Source organism: Dermacentor andersoni, chromosome 10 (assembly GCF_023375885.2).
Source record: "Dermacentor andersoni chromosome 10, qqDerAnde1_hic_scaffold, whole genome shotgun sequence".
Classification (NCBI taxonomy): Eukaryota; Metazoa; Arthropoda; class Arachnida; order Ixodida; family Ixodidae; genus Dermacentor; species Dermacentor andersoni.
In genome coordinates, this window is record NC_092823.1 from 67,484,127 (window position 1) to 67,505,453 (window position 21,327).

At 44.2% G+C, this 21,327-nt stretch overlaps 1 protein-coding gene across 1 annotated transcript in view; it reads right to left on the reverse strand.

The window, feature by feature from the left end:
• LOC126543993 (uncharacterized) overlaps positions 1-21,327 on the reverse strand; it is a 63,717-nt gene that overhangs the window by 36,253 nt on the left and 6,137 nt on the right. Inside the window, exons 2-6 of the mRNA XM_050191174.3 lie at positions 18,469-18,519; positions 17,502-17,548; positions 15,257-15,295; positions 13,701-13,733; positions 3,318-3,432 (exon numbers count right to left, since the gene is read on the reverse strand). Of these exons, the coding sequence (XP_050047131.2) occupies positions 3,318-3,432; positions 13,701-13,733; positions 15,257-15,295; positions 17,502-17,548; positions 18,469-18,519 (285 nt within the window). The remainder of the gene's footprint in view (positions 1-3,317; positions 3,433-13,700; positions 13,734-15,256; positions 15,296-17,501; positions 17,549-18,468; positions 18,520-21,327) is intronic.

Genomic DNA, 21,327 nt, shown 5'->3' on the forward strand with positions numbered 1-21,327 from the left:
CAGTTTTGTACTACATAGCTCCTGTATTATCATAGACACAGTGCCTATATACAACAGGATGCAGGGACTGACTTTACCAATCAGAATTATTGGTCTTTACTGGTGCGCTGTAACCTGCAAACACTTTATTTTCTCCATTGATTCGCTTGTTTCGTTTTTAGACTGTATCTTGTCTTCTTTCATGGGATTTGTAAAACTTCAAATAAGGGCTAACATACCCTTTAGGGGTATTTTCTGTTGCTTTAGTTTCATTGCATTAAATCTTTTCGGGGTACTGCCAATTTTCGTTACTTCACATGAGATGCAAAACCAGTCAACTGTGCTATTTAAGCAGAAAGTCTCTGCAAGGAAGGGTAATACAAAACACCTGTGGAGTGGACGAGATACCATAATTGTAGCAGATGCGTTTTTATAAATATAGCCTTTCAAGAATATACAGGAAAACTACAATATTGCTGTAACTAATTGGTACGTTATTGCGTGGCGAGGAATTCAAATTACGGGCGTTATTTTTGCCCGGGATGTAGGCGACAAGCGATTCTGTTGGAAAGAAAGTGTGCTAAATGTCGGCTAGTACTTAGCAGAAATACGCAACCATTTCTGCATTTCGCCCTGATCAATATACTGCCACCATGGCAGGGACTCAAGCCCGGGATCTTGCATATAGCAGCGCAACACCTTATCCACTAAGCTACCGCGGAGTGTCGAAAAAACATTCACGAGCCCGAAGGTGAGCTCTTCTCTCTTTCTTTTTCCCTAAAGTACATACGAATGCGACGTAGGAACGCATGCATACAGACATGCGTTAAGACGGGTAACCGGGGTTCAGACGTGTATTCAAACAGTGTAACATCATAAGGTTTACTGTGCTGCACAAACGCACGGCCAAAGAGGGAGGCCATGGCATGGAATCCCAAGAAATTTGAAATTTCGTGAGCGTGAAATTCTTGAACAAGCGCCTAAAACAGAAAACTGTCTGAAACATGAGTTTCTTTTTCCTCCTCCATAACAATGCAGCCGTCACGACCGGAAATTCACCCTGCGGCCACACGCTCAGTCGCGCCACCCCCATAAGCCACAGTGATGGGTACTGATAGGTAAGAAAGAGTTCGATGGTAATATGCTAGCATTCCTTCTTTTATTTTTTCTTGGATGTGTTCCTTTTAACGGACTCATATATTCGCAATAACTTGCACATTTGTGTAACCTTTTCAAACTTACGTCCATCATAGTCATTACCAAACATCTGTGAAGGACCAATGATTGTAGCTGCAGTAAAGAACTCATTTATCGATGACCTCGTACCGCATGCTCTGAATGCACATTAGGAGCAATCGGCTGAGTAGTCAACATTATAGCAGCCCTTGCAGCCACTGGGACACCACTAACTTCTGCCCTTGAATGGGTGTTCACACGAGGAACAGGATGGACGATTTCGGTAGCGAACCGTGTAGAAAGTGATGCCCGCGCAAAGAAAACGTGTGGACCTTGCCGAGTCCGGCCTTTTTCACCTGCAAGCCGGACTGAAAATGGTGGCCGGCATTTCCGTCCCTGCATGTGGCGGCCGTCGGTCCTCTGTTTCGCCTACTCATAGTGTCACACACAGTGAACATACTGCCAGCTGCTTTTTGGCAGCCAAAGCAGGAGGGGTACATAGAAAATAAAAAGGAATAATGTACAAGCAAAGAAAATGTGAAAAATAAAATTCGAACACAGCAAGCTCACACACAGTGCAACACAGATCATACTTCTACCCTACTGCGCCGAACAATATCTCTAAAACTAAAGACACGAGTTGAATAAAAATTCGGTACAAAAGGAATTGCGCGCTTCGCTCACAACTGAGAAATAGCCGATTAGAAAGAGTCGACAGTACGCTTGTTTGTTACCTCTTGTGGAGGCCTGTTCCATTCTCTTATCGTTCTAGGAAAAAATCAAAATTGATAAGCGACAGTTCTAGCCTGGGGTACAATAAGGGTAAGGTCGTGCTTTCCACGGGTACTTCTACACGTGTTAAACTGTAAGTATTTCTCAAAATTCTTTTTAGTTTGGCCGTTGACTATCGCGTAAAGCATCTTCACACGGTGTAGCTTACGGCGTTCCTCCAGTGTTAGAAGACCAGACCTTGAACGGAGATCAGATAGTGATATTTGTCTTCCGTAGGCATTAAAAATAAACCTGAGTGCTCTTTTTTTGTACTTTTTCCACCCTATTTGTATCAGTCTTAGTGTGAGGGTCCCAAACGACAACACCATATTCAAGTAGTGGACGCACCAGTGAAGTATAACCAACTAGTTTTGTCTTGCTTGTACAGTGCTTCAGACGTTGCCGAAGTAACCATATTCTTTTTGAGGCTGACGAAACTGTTTTTAATGTGCGCACTCCATCTTAAATCGCGAGATATTTCAATCCTCAGATATTTAAACGTATCGACAAGAGTAACGCCAACGTCGTTAATTTTGTATGCATACGATAGTGGACTCTTCCTTTTTGTTACGGTCATTTGGGAGCACTTAGGGATATTTAGGCTCATTTTCCAGGTCTGGCACCAATTAGAAGTTGATGTTAGAGAATTGCTTAAGAGTAATTGATCATCTTTAGTTTGAATTGCATGATAAACAACGCAGTCATCCGCGAAAAATCGCCATTGTACAGCAGTGTCAATTGAGAGATCATTCAGATAAACAAGACAAAGTAATGGTCCAAGGACGCACCCTTGAGGTACGCCTGAAAGGACTGGAAGCACTGATGATTTAGAGTCATCTGTTTGAACATATTGTTGGCGTTGCGTTAGGTAAGAGTCAAGCCACCTCAGAATACGCTCATTTCTAAAGAGATGCTTTAGTTTAAACATCATTTTAATATCATTTAATATCATTTTGGAATGCGAATGTGAGGAGTTGTACTGGTTGGGCTCGTTGGCCAGGCTATCTGGTGTGCAGTCGCAAATTTGATTGCGCAGGCGACCTTTTCCCAATGTAGATTTGTTAGCGATAAGCATAAGTGCGATAATCCGAGTAAGGCGCAGAGAACGCTCCCCCCTTCGGTGCGTCAGGAACTCACGTATGCGTTGGAGTGAACAGTAAGTATGCATTTTCGGGAAGCGGGCTTCGGCTGTGTAAATGTGACCTTGCCGTTGTTGTCTGTGTAAAATGATCACGGGGCTGCTTGGCCCAAGGAGCAAGCCGGACTTTGCCCCCCCCCCCCTGATGAATCTAGCTACGGCAGTATATTTACATGGAAGCAGAAATAGCATAGCAGCCGCAAATGTCGCCCCCTTGTCCGGCCATTTGTGTTCAGCCCGAGGAGGTACTTACACATTCTTGCGAGGATGTCTTCCGACGCATTCATGAGCTTGTAGATGATGTCAGCATATGCAATCAGTGCATCCCCAGGGTTGTTGCTATGGTCCGCCAAGGTCCCGTACACGCACTGAAATATTTGACGCAGGGAACGCAACAAATTTCTTCTCCCTTTAAGTACAGTAATAACACCCCTTATTATGCATTAGAACAGTTCACGCTTAATGTGTATTTGGCTCCGGTACAACTTTGATATCCAAATAATTTTTTTTTTCAGCTTCTTCCAACGAAATCACCTGCAGACTGATGCTGTAAATGTCGTTAACGAAACAAGAACAGTGCATCGTCAGAGACATATCCATCAAAATAAGAAAGTTTCATGATAAAGATTTATATCAGGACTGTTGAATGAGCATTCATAACGAAAGCAGTTATAAAGGTCAGCGCATCTCAAAGTCTGTTTGTTTCAATACTCTTCAAAATTGTCGGGAACATACGACTTCAAACCAACCCGTACGTCGCTACACTATAGCCAATTAGCAAATAACACTCGTGCGGTGATAATAAAAAGTGCATACTCATGATCAAACAAAAGGGCACTTTTCGTGCTTCTTTAACCCTTCTTCGGGGGGATGCGTGACGCATCCCGCATAGCGCTGCTACATGAACAATTCCATAAATATCTGCGTAAGTCTTAAATTGCATGAGTCGTAATTTCATAGCACGGAAATGATTTTACATGCGTAGAGAATAATTTGACTTTGTTTGCGTACCACATCACACGACGTATTATAGTATGGTACCACTATTATAAATAAAAAAGACATAGGTGATCGTCCTACGTTCCTGTTACTTCTCTCTTATTGCACTCAGCCCTATATTAAAGATCCGTTCTTCAAGAAGAGGCATACAATTTGCGTTCCTCTATTGGTGCGCCCTAAACTTTTTCATGATTTAGCAATGACGACAATTTGCAATCCGTTCAATGTACCCTTCCGTTCGTAATAAACCAAAGTAATCTATGAGTAATGCGTGACTCCAGAATATACTTGGCATGGCCACGTATGAATTGTTTTGCTTCTTTATGGTGACCCCTTTTCCCGCCAGCCCTTTCTCGGATTGTCACTGACATCAATTTTCCGCGTTGCGATAGCTGCGCTAACTGTAACTGATTTTTTTTTCTTCTTATCTCAGATTCTGTATGCAAAAAAAAGTTTTGTCTAATCAGATCACATGCGGGGCGACAAGGTTGTCGCGCACTTCCCAATATTAACGAGAATGAGCGATTATTGCGGAATGCAAAGTTACACCCAACCAAATAGCTTATGCTCTTGACCAATCGCCAATAAGCCTTCATTCGTTACTAGCTTTGCTTCGTACGTTTCTCGAAAGTAAATTTACCATACTTCTTCCTTTTTCTTGTTCCTACAGGACCATTCGTTATGGTTGATTCCTCTCATGGCAAAAAAGTAACGCCCAGGGTGTAGTTTATACTATTTAAATACTAGACTCGAATTCTATTCGCCGTGTTGTTATAACAGTTTGCATTATATCAACTGCCTTTTTTCTGAACGTTTGCGCGGCATGTAGTGCTTTTATTCTTTGTAAGTTCTACTAAGCGACACGTGCCAACAATAAATATGTAATCCATTGTATACCTACTGTGACTGCGTGACTTTCTATGTCCGTTCTGATTGCTACGCACTAAGTACCTTTCAAGTGCCTACATTTATGTATGTTCGCACACAGCTGCCTTACGGGCTTAGTGCCTTATTGATGTTATTAACTCAGTTTTTAGGCCGGATGGGTTTCTAGGACATGCTATTAAATGATAAATATCAATCAAAATAAATGGACATAAAATAAAACAACGTTTCATTGAGGCACGACAAAAGCTGGCCACGCAAGGCGGTTGTTCATTTTATTACATTTCATTTTATTACCTTCTGGACCCCTCTAGGGGGTGTTACATGAGGGTTGGATATGCAGAAAAATAAATTTTGACAAAGTTAACCACACGTTAATTTCGGGACAGGTAGTCTGTTACATTTTGAAGAAATGTTATAATAGGAGATAGCGGCACCGCTGTGGGAAAGGTTGTTCCAATATTATGCTCTTCGTGGAATATTGTGTGTGGATTTGTATAAGGCCATCCGTTTTATCGTTGGGCGGCCTCAAACAGTAAGAGTACGTACAAAAGCCGGCAAGGTAAACTGCTACATATGAGGTGAAATTTTTGAAAAACAAAATGAGCACGGTGCCACCTGAGCATTCTAAGGCGCTGAAGAGGGGCCATGTTTTACCAATATATCACATAAATGGAACTTAATTAATATCCTTACGAGCAAAATTTGCTAAAGCAAGTGAGCATTGTGTGGTATGCTCATACAAGCTAGCACAGAGAACAAATTGTAGAAGGTGTCCAGTTATAACGGTATCTAAATTTGAGTAATCCTATTACCAAATTCTACCCAGTCGAATACCTTGAAAACTTTTTCTAAGCATGCAGTGAATAATATTGGACAGATTGTCTCCTAGTGTTACCTCGTTTTTGATAAGCGGTTATCTGCTTTTATTCTGGAGAACCAAGGTAGCTGTGAAATATTTCTAGATATTAACGTATGCCTCCTGTACTTCTTGTTTACGCGATTCCTATATGACCGATGGTATCTCTACTGAATCAAATGCCTTCTCAAAATCTATGAACGACATATAGAAAAGTTGATTGTACTCCGCAGATTTTTCGATTACTTGATTGATAATATAGATGTGACCCATCGTAGAATATCCCTTCCTGATGCAATCCTGTTCTCTTGCTTGATTGAAGTGGAAACATTGCCCTCATTCGATTTAAATTTATCTTGGTGAATATTGTCTACCATATTCAAGGTAATGGGTCTGTTATTCTTCAATTCTTTAACGTCTCTCTTGTTATGTATTAGTACAATGTTGGCATTCTTCCACATCTCTGGTACACTTGAAGTCGTGAGGCATTGCATATAAGGGGCCGCGAGCTTTTCAAGTATAATATTTCCTTGCGCTTTGATTTGCCGGGTCATGAAGTGCAAGGCCCCTTCATCACGAGTAATTGAAGGTGCCTCTGTATGCTATTTGTCACTGCTTCGAATGAAGATACCTTGACTGCTCTGGGTACAGGTCGTTATAGAATTATTCTGCAGCCTTTGCTATGTCATTGAATTGCCGATGACATTACCCTGCTTATCTTTAGGTGTATACACGTTGCCTTGTCCTAAGCCTAGTTTTCTTGTCACTTATTTCAATTTTCATCCATTTTTCACTGTTTCCTTAGTCTTTCTCACGTTATAATTTCGAATAATCCTTATTCTCTTCCTGTTGATCAATTTTGACAGTTCCGTGAATTTTATGGGATCTCTTCAGTTGGACACTCTCATTCATTGTCCTTTCTTTATTATGTCCTTCGTTACTTGGTGGAGCTTACCTGCTCGATGCCTGGATGCCCTACCTTCCACTTCAACTGCTGCATCTGAATTCACCTAGTTACGGCTTTATTGAATATTGCTACGGAACAGCCACCACAATGTGGCTGCACTGAGGAGAAAGACGACGACGTGACCCCGCTTGATATAGCGTCGCCATCTTTGCCACCGTTGGTCTACGCGTAAATATATTGTAAACAGACTTGTACATCAGCTACACGTAACATTAATTTGGTGGATGTGGACGTTCTCCGTACCCGTCATGGAGCTTCGCAGCGGTCAAAACGGCGACAGTGCAACTTTGGCTACTGCTGACGGCACTTCATCTACGCAACCGTCTCCGCCTGCAGCGCCGTCCTACGTCGCCGTTTCCCCCCCTCGAGATCCTGGTGTTTTCAACGGAGTCGGCAGTACTGATGATGACTACTGGCTCCGCTTATACGAACGTGTAAGCACCAGTCACAGGTGCGATCCGACTATTATCCTTGCGAACGTTCTTTTCTACCTCGACGGAGCTCCACTTGCATGGTTCCAGACTCACGAAGAGGAGATCTCGAGCTGGGATCTCTTCAAAGAGAAGCTCCGCGGCCTTTCTGGCAATCCCTTCGGTCGCCAAGTCAATGCCAAGAAAGCCCTTGCCACACCTGTACAGACGCCGACCGAGTCCTACGTGTCGTACATTCTCGACGTCTTGGCCCTTTGTGCCAAGGCTGACCCGACCATGTCTGAGGACGATAAGGTTAATCACATCCTCAAAGGCATTGCTGACGACGCCTTCAATTTACTGGTTTTTACGAACGTCACCTGCATCGATACGATCCTCAAGGAGTGCCGCCGTCTTGAGCATGCTAAAAGCCGCCAGGTATCCCAGCACATCACGCGACTTCCCAACACAGCTGCTACGTCATCCTGTGACGACCTGTTCCACCTGCCGTCGCGATGTGACAACTTGACCCGCCTCATTCGTCGTGAAGTCGAAGCGGCACAACCGGCGGGCCCTTCATTCCCGTCACCTGATCATTCTCCGGTGACAATCTCCTTGATCCAGGCCTTCGTCCCTCAAGAGTTGTCCAATGTCGGCCTGCAATCCATTCGTTCCTTAAGCTCGGAACCACTTTCTCCTCGCAAGTCCCCACCGCGCGTATCTTACTACTCTTATGGACAGCGCAACCCCTCCGAATGGCGAACCGGGGACGACAAGCCGATGTGTTTTAACTGCCGACGCATAGGACATGTCGCTCGCCACTGCCGCAGCCACTGGACTTCTCCGGTGCGCTATTCTCCTGATTACCACCCTCGCCCCTCTAGCGCGTCCTTTTCCTTCGCCCCTTCTATGCCCGCTCCACCATCTGACCCTGCGATACCTCTGACACGACCCCGCTACTCCCGCTCGCCTTCTCCCTCCCGTCGTCAATCTCGCTCGCCCCCGTCTCGCTGTGCTCCTTCTCCGACCTACTCGCCGCACCCGTGACCGGAAAACTAGACAGTGCAGCTTCTGGAGGTGAAACTGCAATGACGGAATTGACACAAAATCCTCGCTTCACTTTACCCACGAACAAGAATCTTTTGGACGTTCTCGTCGACAATGTTCCTGTGTGCGCGTTGATTGACACCGGGGCGCATGTGTCCGTTATGAGTGCTGCTCTTCGCCGTCGGCTCAAGAAAGTTCTGACGCCCGCCCCGGACCGAGTTGTACAAGTCGCCGACGGAGGGACTGTCGCTGTTGATGGCATGTGCTCTGCCCGCCTCACCATTGCTGAGATACACACCGTCGTTCACCGTCTTCGAACATTGCCCTCCCGAACTCATTCTCGGTCTGAATTTCCTTGCCAGTCATTCTGCCCTCATTGATTGTTCGGCCGGCTCACTTCGCCTTGACTTGCCTCTTCTTGCCGACCATGCGGACCCGCCTCCAAGCCATCTGAGCTGCATAGATTTTATTCGCCTACCGCCTCAATCTGTGACACACGTCGACTTGTTGTCCTCACCAGCTGTACCTGACGGTAATTACGTGGTCGCACCAATTCCGGCAATTACATTTACACATGGTGCTACCGTGCCACACACTGTGCTGACAATTACTGGTAAGCGCACCTGCCTTCCAATTGTAAATTTTGCGCAAGTTCTGCCTCAGGGGATTTCATTGGCATAATTACTGCTTTGCAGGATGGTGAGATCGAGCCATTCCTAGTGGAAGATCGTCACAGCTCAGCCCATACCGGGACGTCATCGCACGGTACTGACGTCAACATTGAGAAGATGGTTTCCTCTCACCTTACATCTGTTCAAGCTGAAGCTCTTTGCCGCGTTCTTGAAGGCTATCGCGACATTTTTGACTTTGACAATCGACCCTTAGGTCAAACGTCCGTCGTGACCCATCGCATAAACACTGGCGATGCGAACCCTATTCACCGACGTCCATATCGTGTTTCTGCGTCCGAACGAGCTGTTATCCAACAGGAAGTCAAATAGATGCTTGCGAAGGACATTATCGAGCCTTCTTGTAGTCTCTGGGCTTCTTCCGTCGTACTTGTCAAAAAGAAGGATGGCATGTGGCATTTTTGTGTAGATTATCGCCACCTGAACAAAATCACAAACAGGTACGTGTACCCTCTGCCACGTATCGATGACGCTCTAGACTGCCTGTACGGTGTCATCTATTTTTCTTCTATCGACTTAGGGTCCGGCTACTGGCAGATATCCGTCGACGACATGGACCGAGAGAAGACTGCATTTATTACCGCTGACGGCCTTTATCAGTTCAAAGTGATGCCTTTCGCTCTCTGTAACGCGCCCGCCACCTTCGAACGAATGATGGACTCTGTGCTTCAGGGGTTCAAGTGGTCCACCTGTTTGTGCTATCTGGACGACGTCATAGTTTATTCGCCCACATTTGACACGCATCTAGACCGTCTTTCAGCGATTCTTGATGTGTTCCGCCGCGCCGGTCTCCAGTTGAACTAGTCAAAATGTCACTTCGCTCGCCGCCAAATCACCGTCCTTGGACACCTCGTGGACGCCAGAAGCGTGCAACCTGATCCGGACAAAATTCGCACCGTTACGAACTTTCCTGTTCCGAAGTCTACCAAGGACGTTCGTAGTTTCGTAGGGCTGTGCTCTTATTTCCGACGCTTTGTGAAGGATTTCGCGACCATCGCACGTCCCCTTACCAACCTCTTGAAGAAATACGCCCTATCTTTTTGGGGACCTAACCATGCCGCATCTTTTTCGCAGCTCACTACTCTCCTTACGACGCCTCCAATTCTGGCCCATTTTGGCCCGTCTGCCTCAACGGAAGTTCGAACTGGTGCCAGTGGTCACGGCATAGGAGCAGTGTTAGCACAACGCCAGCGTGGACATGATCGCGTTATAGCCTATGCCAGCCGACTTCTACACCCGCCGAGCGCAATTATTCAATCACAGAGCCCGAGTGCCTCCCTCTTTTGTGGGCTGTTGCCAAGTTTCGTCTATACTTGTATGGACGCCCCTTCTGTGTCATCACTGATAACCTCGCGCTCTGCTGGCTATCCTCGCTCAAGGACCCCACGGGACGACTCGCTCGCTGGGCGTTACGCCTGCAAGAATATACCTTCTCTGTGGTATATAAGACGGGACGCTTGCACCAGGATGCCGATTGTTTGTCCCGCTACCCCGTCGACGACCCGGCTGATGTGGACACCATCGCTTGCGTTTTCTTTGTGTCCCAGTTGCTTGAAATCGGCAACGAGCAACGCCGCGATCCTTCATTACGAGCCCTCATCGGCCAACTGGAGTCAACGCCTGGCGACGCCTCTCTCCCGATGTTTCTCCTTAAGGAGGGGACACTAAACCACCGCAATCTCGATCCACACGGCCTTAACCTTCTGCTCGTAATTCCATCACACCTGTGTTCGACTGTCCTCCAACAACTTCCCGACGCTCCCGTGGCTGGACACTTGGGCGTCTCGCGCACATACTACCGTGTACGCCGTCGATTTTTTTGGCCGGGTCTCGCCCGCTCCGTGCGGCCCTACGTTGCCGCTTGTGAGCCCTGTTAGCGCCGGAAGAAGCCCTCCACACCTCCAGCTGGATGTCTCCAGCCGATCAACATCCTACCAAAACCCTTTTTCCGTGTTGGTCTAGACCTTCTTGGACCGTTTCCTCTCTCGGGCTCCGGAAATAAATGGGTCGTCGTCGCTACTGATTATGCTACGCGGTATGCAATCACCAGAGCCCTCCCGACAAGTTGTGCTACCGACGTTGCCGACTTTCTGCTCTATGACATCATTTTAGTGCACGGTGTTCCGCACCAATTACTGACTGACTGTGGCCGCAGCTTTCTGTCGGCAGTAGTCGAGGACATCCTACGCTCCTGCTCGACTAAGCACAAGTTCAGCACGTCCTACCACCCACAGACTAACGGCCTCACGGAGCGCCTCAACTGGACCATCACCGACATGCTATCCAAGTACGTTGCGACCGACCACCACGACTGGGATCTTCCCTTACCATATGTGCCGTTCGCGTATAATTCATCGCGTCACGACACCGCCGGCTATTCACCATTCTATCTCCTATATGGCCGAGAACCCGCGTTGCCCTTAGACACTTTGTTGCCCTCGGCCGCACGTTCAGCCACTGAATACGCCCGCGACGCGATCGCACACGCCGACCACGCGCGCCAGCTCGCCCGCACCCGTCTCAAGGCCTCGCAGGAGCATCAGAGACGCCTCTATGATTGCCACCATCGTGACTTACACTTTATTCCGGGTTCTCTGGTGCTTCTCTGGTGCTTCTCTGGTGCTTCTCTGGCCACCCATTCGACGTGTGGGCCTTTCCGAAAAGCTGCTGTCACGCTACACTGGCCCATACCATGTGGTGCGACAAGTGATCGATGTCACGTATGAAGTCATCCCCGCCAACCTCTCAGCGTCATCATCGGCTGCAAGTGACATCGTTCCCGTGGCGAGACTAAAGCCATACCACACATCTTTCACCGAGGATGTGTAGAATAAGCAATAAGCCTCTACTGCCAGGGGTGATGCTACGGAACAGCCGCCACAGTGTGGCTGCACTGAGGAGAAAGACGACGACGTGGCCCCGCTTGATATAGCGTCGCCATCTTTGCCACCGTTGGTCTACGTGTAAATATATTGTAAATAGACTTGTACATCAGCTACATGTAACAATATCTGTATGTTATCTTCTTCTTCCTGTTCTAAAGCTTCATATTTTTTTGCGAGCACCAATGAATTCGCCTGCTTTTGCCTTTACTGCGTCTAGGTTGACCTGTTCATTCTTGGGTAATTTCACTGTGTTTCTCTTGAAACTGAGAGAAATGGTAAACCTCATTAACCCGTGGTGACTGCATTTTACCCCACCGAATACTTCTAAATCCTGCACTACGCTAGGATCGTCAGAGAGTATGAAATCCATTTGATTTCTTGTTTTTCCGTGAAGGCTTTCCCCGGTCTATCTAATGTCACTGCACTTCCTGAAGGAGGTATTCGTTATTCGGAGCCTATTCCTTTCCGCGAATTCTACAAACATCTCTAGTGTTCATATAATCAATGCCTCATTGGCCAATTGTTTATTCCCCAGACTGCTTTAGCCCCACTTTTGTATTCAATTCACCCATCACTACAGTACACACAGCTTGCAACTCTGTCATTGCTAATCCTACATATTCATAAATGTGTTCTATTTCTTCGTCAATGTGTCTGGAACTTGGAGCATATCCTTGTGCTGCCTTTATTCGTTGTCCTTTTCAGCTTTATTACGACGACTTCTACCCTTCTATTATCGCTGTACAATTCGTCAACGTCGCCCGCAATGCCGTAATGGATTAGAAATCCTACCCCATATTATCTCTTACCTGGAAGAGCTTTGTAGCAGCAGAGGTCGTGGCACCTAGTCAGCACTGTATAAGCCTCACCAGTTTTAACTTCACAAACGCCAATAATATCCCCAGGCAATGACTGATAATACCTAAAACAGTCCTGCTAAGCAGCTTCACTCGAGAAAGTTCGCGCGTTAAACGCAAACCCTATGGGAAGGCTTAAGATTAACGATCAACGACAAATATCACAGCAACCATCGGTTTGCAGCTGATATTTCACTGTTCGTCATCACTGGGGACAAATTACAACAAATGATGGAGTACTTTAGCCGAGAAAGTGTAAGAGTTGGTGGATCCAGAAGACAAAGATAATGTTCAATACACTGGCAATGGGACAGCAATTCAGGATTCCCAGTCACCGTCTAGAGTCTGTACAGGAGTACGTTTATCTAGGTCATTTACTCACATGAGATCCTGATCATGAGACACAAATTAACAGAAGAATAAAATGGGTTGATGTGCATACGACCGGCATTACCAAATCCTGGCTGAAAGCGTACTACTGTCGCTGAAAAGAAAAGTATGAAATGATTGCATTCTACCGGTGCTGTCATATGGGGCATAACCTCGGAGGTGAACAAAGAAGCTCGAAAACAAGTTAAAGACTGCGCAAATAGCGATGTTATGGGTAACGTTAACGGACAGGTAGAGAGCGGTGTGCATACGGGAGCAAACGGAAATAGGGGCTATTCTAGTAGACATTCACAGAAAAAATGGAAATGGGCAGGCCATGTCATGTGCACGATATATAACTGGTCGACCATTAGAGTTACAGGATGGGTGCCAAGGGAAGAGAAGCGAACAAGTGGAGGGCAGAGAACTAGGTCACATGTGGAAATGAGGAAATTTCCAGGCGCAAGTTAGAATCACCTATCGCAAGACAGGGTAATTGGAGATCGCAGGGAGATTACTTCGTCCTAGGCAGTGGACCTTAAACTGTATAATGATGATCATGATGATAACGACGACGACGATTATTATTATTATTATTATTATTATTATTATTATTATTATTACTATTATTATTATTATTATTAATTTCAGTTCTCATAAGGCACTTACCTTAACTAGTGGCCCAACATCATCAATAAGGTCCTGCAGAGTAAACACAAAAATTCAACTGTGATATAGTAAATAGTCTAACAAAGTTTTTTTACTAGGTTTCGCTAGACATATCACGGCGGTATAAAGCATGATAGCAATTAGCACTTTAAAAATAACGCAGTGCCCTTCCACTCTGTGAAGAAGGATGTCCAGCGAAGATGTGTACGAGGGCGCTCATTTGCCAACTGCACCTCCAGCGCAGGTCGGCCCGGCATTGTACTACCTTCGGGATTGGCACACGTGTGGGGAGGACTTAACGCCTGCTCCACTTCTGCCGTGGGTTGGCCTGGTATTGCACTATCTTCGGGATCGTACCACGTTAGGAGAGTACTTGACGCCTGCTTCACTTCCTCCCTGGGTCAACCGGTATTACACTACGTTCGGTATCGGCCCACGTATGGGGAGTTTCGTTTCTACGTACGGACATGATCCTGGAGGAACTAGTCCTTAACAGCTTCGCTGTAAGTTACTTGACACCGTACCGCCCGCGTACTTTCCGGTATCGATGTTGTTTCTGTGTTCCAACCATTGTCCCAACAACTTTGGTCACTGGCTGTTCCAGTGTTCAATGGATACAGCACCATGTTTGCTATGGTAAAGGAACCGTGTCACTGGTTATGTGATTGAGAACTTGGGTCGCTGAGTTTGTGACGCAGGTTATGTCCTGCTCTTCAATGAAAAAAAAATATCCCTTGAAATTTACTCGGTCTTGGGCGCCATCGAAACCGCGTCGCATACATTAGGAGAACCTTGTGTGAATGAGCATTCGAAAAGGCACCAAGCGGACTTTGGGTTGGCACCAATGCATGGCACAGCGCGTCCAGATAATTGCGTGAAGGAGCCACCAGGCTGCATGGATGCTCATACATGACACCTTTAGGTGGTGGTACTACATTTTGTCGCTACAATGCTTCAATGCGAATCGCACTACTTTCAACATGCATTGTAAAAGTGACTTCGGCGAACATTTTGCTGTTATTGACTGTTGGTAAAGACGACAGCAAGCTTTCCCTTAGCTGTTGTTTCTCCAGGTAATATGAAGAAAGTAAATAAACGAAAGCGGCCTGCGAATTGGAAATTTTACGATACACACTCGGTTTACTCGGTTTGGAAACACTTGAAAAGCTTCCAAAATAAGGTCCCAGTTATATCAATATTCGAAAAGAATGTCACTCCTCCTTTTTCGAATATTTATCCTGTCTTGTTATTTTTTCAAGTATTTTTCAAGCAGCATTCGCATGCGGCAAACAATCTTGTGCACATGAGTTGTATTAAAGAGAATGGGTCTGCTTTATGAAAGTTCAGTTCATATCGCAGATTTGTACATCCGGTCTAATTCTTCGTCCTGTGTCTTGCTCTATTTACAATTTAACTTAATATTTCGTGCAACAAATGGTTTGGGGCGGCCCACACAAACATCACAGAGATAAAAACCTAACTGCAAGGCATAAAGTCAGAAGCGAATGTAGTTTGATAATCTCATTACACCCAAAATACTTAGAGAAGTAGCTCACCTGTGACGTCTCACAGGAAGTATTGTTTTGACCAAGGCACTGTAATAAAACATGGTTATTCAATTAGGCACGCATTTTTATGCTCTGACGAATTGAAGGAGGAGTGGCTTTAAGGGATTTGCCAAACTGGTCACTGGTGTTTTTTGTGGTGTATGGCGATGAGTGAGCGCTAAACTTTCTTGGTTTTAAAACTTGTGTCACTTGTCAGGCTGCCAGTATTCCGCCCTGAATTCTTCTAAGTGCTCTGCTTCCCCTGAAAGACAATGAAGCGATATCAAGGGATCTCCGTATTCGCAATGTGCGAGACCGGATTTGGTCCATGGACCTAAAAAGGTGACAACAATTAACATTCATAAATACGCATAGTACAATACATTCACGAAGCCTATCATCTTCTCTATGTTTATGAAAGCCCTATTTGTACACGGCCTCTCAAATGTTTGCGCCAGGAGCAAGTCCTAACTGCTAATGATCAGTAATGGATTCTTCTAGCGCTTTCGCGCAACCTTGTACTTTCCCATTCTATCCTTCATATAACTATAATAGCCTCAAGTCTTAAACCACGGCACGTCAATGCGAGTCACCCCTTTCAAGGTTTTGCACGTGAACCACGCGCGCATTTGACAATGCAATCGAGGCTTTTACATATTTCATTCACACTGACCACAAGGTTTACTACAGAGATTACTCATGGAAACTATGGCGCAACCGCCTGCAGGAGCTACAAACATGTCTAGTCAACGTGGGGAAGACATCTTGCAATATCTATTTGCCTAAGTTTTGTACTACTGGCTTCGAAACAACTTCGAAACATTAAAAATTCAATATATTTGAACAAAATACTGTTTTCTGAGAAGTACAGTCTACAATGGTTGTGCAGTGTGCAGACACTTATTCCCTGTCTGTGTTAGCAGTGGCAGGTAGGAAATTTCGAATATATGAAGCCTAAAATTGCGCCAGTAGGATGTCTGAAGCCACAAGCGCCCAGATTAGACAACTCAATGTGCTACGCATTATTTACGCAGCAGTTAACGATCATTCCAATACACTTCCATCAATCAATTTATGTAGAGAACTATGACAATTCTTACATGTCCCTTCACTGCATATTTCTTTTCATTTTCCCATGAAAAAAATGTACAGGGCTTTCTTTAGATCAGATATGCCTAAACTAACGTCACTTTTCTAAAGAAAGCCTTGGCAACAAATTAAATAGCAAAATTTGACGCGTATTTATGCGATACACCTTGTATATTATTTGAACGCGCAAGAAAACATTTGAAGTGAAGAAAACGTGCAAGACTCTGAGAACAATAAAAACATAACAATTTGTTTAATATACGGGACTTACTTCTCACAGTTCCAGGAAGTACAACTTCAAATAAAATTTCATTACGACGTCCTTGTTTGACTAGTTCAATCCTTCAGTATTATGCTCAGTCATTCGCAGACGCCTTTAAATTCATTTGTTTCTACTGATATTGCATTTTAGAGCCCGGCAGAGCCCACATTATGTTCTTCGTAAACTGCTGGTATATGCATTTTCATGCCCTTTCCGCACATCTCATACTTCTAAAATATATACATCATACTAATAATAAGTTCTTTCGCCAAATTTCTTCTTTCGTGAGGACACGTACATCTGCTGTTCTCTATGACACAGCATATATGACACAGCAAATAATTCTTGATTAAAAGAAGCACCGGAATGTATTTTTCATTTGAAATGGTGCAGAAGGCTTATAAAGACTATGAAAACAACCTGATTATATTTATGCACTCATTGCAACTGTTTATATTGGTAAAATAGCCTTTGCATTTACATAATTTTTGCAAGTTGTATGAGGAGCAACCGCCAGACATACTTATAGGGAAGATGCCATAAACAATAATTTATGTGCTCAAGTCACTGTTGATTTCATTGCTAAGATGTCATAGATGCCAAATTATTATTTGGATTAAAATCATTTGGATGCTAATCTAGGCAATAAGGGCATCTTTACAAAATGCAATACCATGCCAACTGAAGTCCCATATATTAGCTCGGAGCTGCGATGCCCACAGACTCAACGAGAGTACTATCCCGCGCAAGATTCGATGGTTTCATGCAAGCTCTCTAGCAAAATCACCCTGACTGGCACCACACTTTCCGGAGGCACGAACTTTTCGGAAGCATGAACAACCTTGAAGACAACGATATTCAATGTTTCTACAACCATTCCACAGCAATATTTCTAGCCCTTACAGTATTCAGACTCTCCACGTTGGGTAGTTGAATATCTTCGCAGGAATCTAGAAAAGGAAACGCAAGCAATAACAAACTTGTTTTCAGAAAATAAGACAAAATTTTGAAATAATCACGCTATCGTGTATCATGCATTATTGCCCCTTGTTGCACTTCTGCAGCACCCAGTTCCACATTCTGCCATTTGCGAGGATTCTAATGCAGCTTAGAAGTTTTCCATACTATTGTCGCTTGAGGGTACTTCATTCCGCCAAGTTACTATCTTAGCCGCTTGGTGGCCAACAGTCGTCGTTTCTGTAGTTCGCAAAATGGCGGCACCCACGTTGTCCGCAAGCTCCACAAACAAGCTGTTGTGAACTTTTTTTTGTGAGCCGTTAAGTGGACCTGCGCTGCTTTTTTCACCTAATGTATGTAGTGAACACTATAGAAACTACTATAGAACGTAATAGTTTGCTTTGCGGTTGCTCTGTTCTTCAGAATATTTTTGCACGGGATGTGTTGAATACGTGCAACCCTGGGCAGAAAATGTCATAATTTCAGCTGTGGCAGATGTGTAACATTGTTTTTCTGCATAAAATCTGTTTCGTGACGTGCCTTCATTTGACTACCGTTAAAGTCTCTGCCTTGATTTTAGTTTACTCAATTTGCTTTTCTAACATTTTGTAAGCGTCCACTGCCATTTCAACCTCACTGTTCTATTCCGTTCCAAAACAGAGGCCGAAATGTTTTGTCCATGCTAACTTGCTGGATATGATCGACACTAACGAGAGTGCTTTTTCTGCTGAGATAAGTCGGCAATCAGGTGATACGTGCTTTACGTAAATATAAGCACAGCGAATATTTGCTTTACTATATTTAAAATTTTAGGTAAACTAAATTTACACGACAGCAGACCCGTCACCACATTTTTCCGTGTTCCTTTGCAAACGTTGATTTCAAGTTTTGAATAGCAGCAAAAAAGTCTTACCTTCACTTGTTGTGTTGGCAGCGTTTACACTTGCGAAAGAGAGAGATAAGCCTGCGGAAACAAGCGACACTACGTAAAGCATATTGTATAATGCAACATCACAAAGTAAGACAGCTCGATGCGTGGTCAGAAGGTGGTATGCAGACCGACCGCTGGTCCTCCGCCACTTACAACCACGAATTAAAATATGTACAGGGGGTCACAGGAGCTGGAATTCGCTCGTGTGGAAAAAAACTACAAGAACTTTTTGTTCAACCATGAATCTCCACGTGCTCTAATCTCATATATTCAGATCACGGTAATGCATTCAGAATGTTGGAACATTTGGTCTTTTTAGAGGAAAATCCCGTTCATAACATCAGTGCAGTAGTGTAACATGTCGTAGGTCAAAAACGGCCCGTAAAGTGCCATCGAAATAGAGATTTATTTTATGGTCTTGGCCATGTGTTCACCTTTATGCCTGAATAATACAACATGCAGACAGCTAAGAATGGGCCACCTTCAAGAAAGATTGCGTTAACAGCTGATTTCATTCGTATATGCGTCTCTAAAGCACCCGCTATTTTTTTTATTGACGGATGCATTATCCTGTTTTCAAAAGTAGGTTCCCAGAAATATAGTGGCGAATAAAACCTGCGTTTTCTATAAAGCAAGTGCAGGTCGCAGTGCCCACGTACCCACGGGTTCTTGTGACACGTTAAACCCGACACTCATGTTGGCCTTAAGTGGCTAAGGGTGCCGAACGCTCACCTCCATAAAAATATCTATCTCGGAAACGTTTATCTAAACGCTCACGAATGAAGAAATCACCTAGCTCTGCGTCAAGTACGCTTCATTCAGTGTGGTTTGTTGCATAACTCAGGTTAAAGTATGTACACCCAATTTACATTATTGAATGTATGTTAGCCGAACCTTCTTAAGTTGGTGCTTCTACGAATATGGGATTTGTGTAGCATAACAAGTTTCGTGTACGGATCGCAGTGGGACATGCCTACACTCTAGAGCTGGCCACAAACGGACGCACACCGACTGGCACGTACGGGCTCGTTCAATTAAAGAAAAAGAAGTATCGGAGATTTCGTTCAGTGTAATTCGTTATTTTGTTAAGATATTGGTATGCATCAGAGATGGCTATGAGCTGACAATAAATACTCAAATTTTACACAGGAAAAAATACTTGTTAGGCGCAAAATACTTGTTGGCATACTTGTTTAACCTACAGGGGTTATGTAAACCAATTCATGAGCACTTATTGTAGCTTTTCTATATCATCATCATCATCATCATGATATTTATTTTCACCACTGGATACATGGTGAAAAAGGGAGAGCCGGAAAAAAAGCCGACATTTGTTCGGCTTGAGAAAGCTCCGGTCTCCCAGACAGGCACGGTAGCGGCTGGTGCAGCAATACAATCACGCATTAAGTGTAGATATAAGAGGATTTAAAACACAAATACATGTAGGCGCTTTCATGTTATTACATAGGAACTAATTATAATACAGTTGTGTAAAAAACCTCCCGGTATAGAATTACAATCTGTTATCTTGCATATTATTATTTAACAGACACGGCTGCTCAGGGTATCCAAAAAATTATAAATTCAGAATAGGCGAAGTCAGCACAGATTCAAAACGACAGTGGAAAATAATAAATTCCTCCTTGAACCAACCCCCATCGGGCTAAACCAATAAGTAAGCTTAATTCATCAGACGCCACGTATAAGCGAACAGAAGAAATCGCGAACGCATTTAATAAGTTTTTCTGTGACCACTCCTCTGATCGTACCACGTATACTATCATTTAAAGAGACTTGATTGTTGGGCTAGTTGGTCGTCCATAATTGAAGAAGTAACTCAGCGCGATAAAAACACGGAAACAAAAAGGTAGACAGGGACAAGCGTGTTTTTATCGCGCTAAGTTACTTCTTCAATCATTTCAGCGATGCTTACAATCATTGTACCTATTTCCAACAGGCCCAGATGAAATAATCAATGTCATAGATGATTTAAAGGTTACAGGAGCAGGTCTGGACGAAATCAGTTCTATTAATATTACATTAATAGCTCATCTTATCGCTCGCCCATTGTCTCATATTACCAATTTGATGTTTAAGACTGGAGTGTTTCCAAGTCAACTAAAGAAAAGCAGATATTATTCCAGTATTTAAAAAGGGTGACCGCTCCTGCATTCCTAATTATCGCCCTATTGCTATTCTTCCTTTCTGTAGCAAGGTAATCGAAAAATGTATTGAAAAGCGCTTAACGAAATACTTCTCAAAATTTAGCATTCTTTCGCCAAATCAATTTGGCTTCAAGGTAGGATCCTCAACTGATTGTGCTATACTTTCTTTCGCGGATAAAACAAAAAGCGCTATAGATGCCGGTTTCTACGCAGGATCAGTTTTGATCTATCCATCCAAACCATTGGAATCCATAAATCACCTCATCTCACTTGCTAAACTACGGGAAGTAGGCATCGATGGCTCAGCATTGGCAATTATAAAAAGTTACCTAACAGATGGACAACAAGCTGCGTGTTTTAGTTCCGGACTTTCTAATTTGAGAATAACAATTAAAGGGTCCCGCAGGGGTCTTTCCTTGGCCCACTACTATTCCTGCTTTATATAAATGATTTGGCTGTTTTTTTTTTCAGAAACAGAGGCCTTCCTTTACGCTGACGACAGCGCATTACTTTCAACCGATCGTTCACTAACTTCTCTGACAACTAAGCTAAACACTGATCTGAAAAATATTTTAACGTGGTGCCAGCTTAGCCCACTGAGAACAGATCCTACCGTTTTAAGCTTATTCATTCGAATCATAGGACACCAAAATTCATTCCCACTGCCAACGTAAAC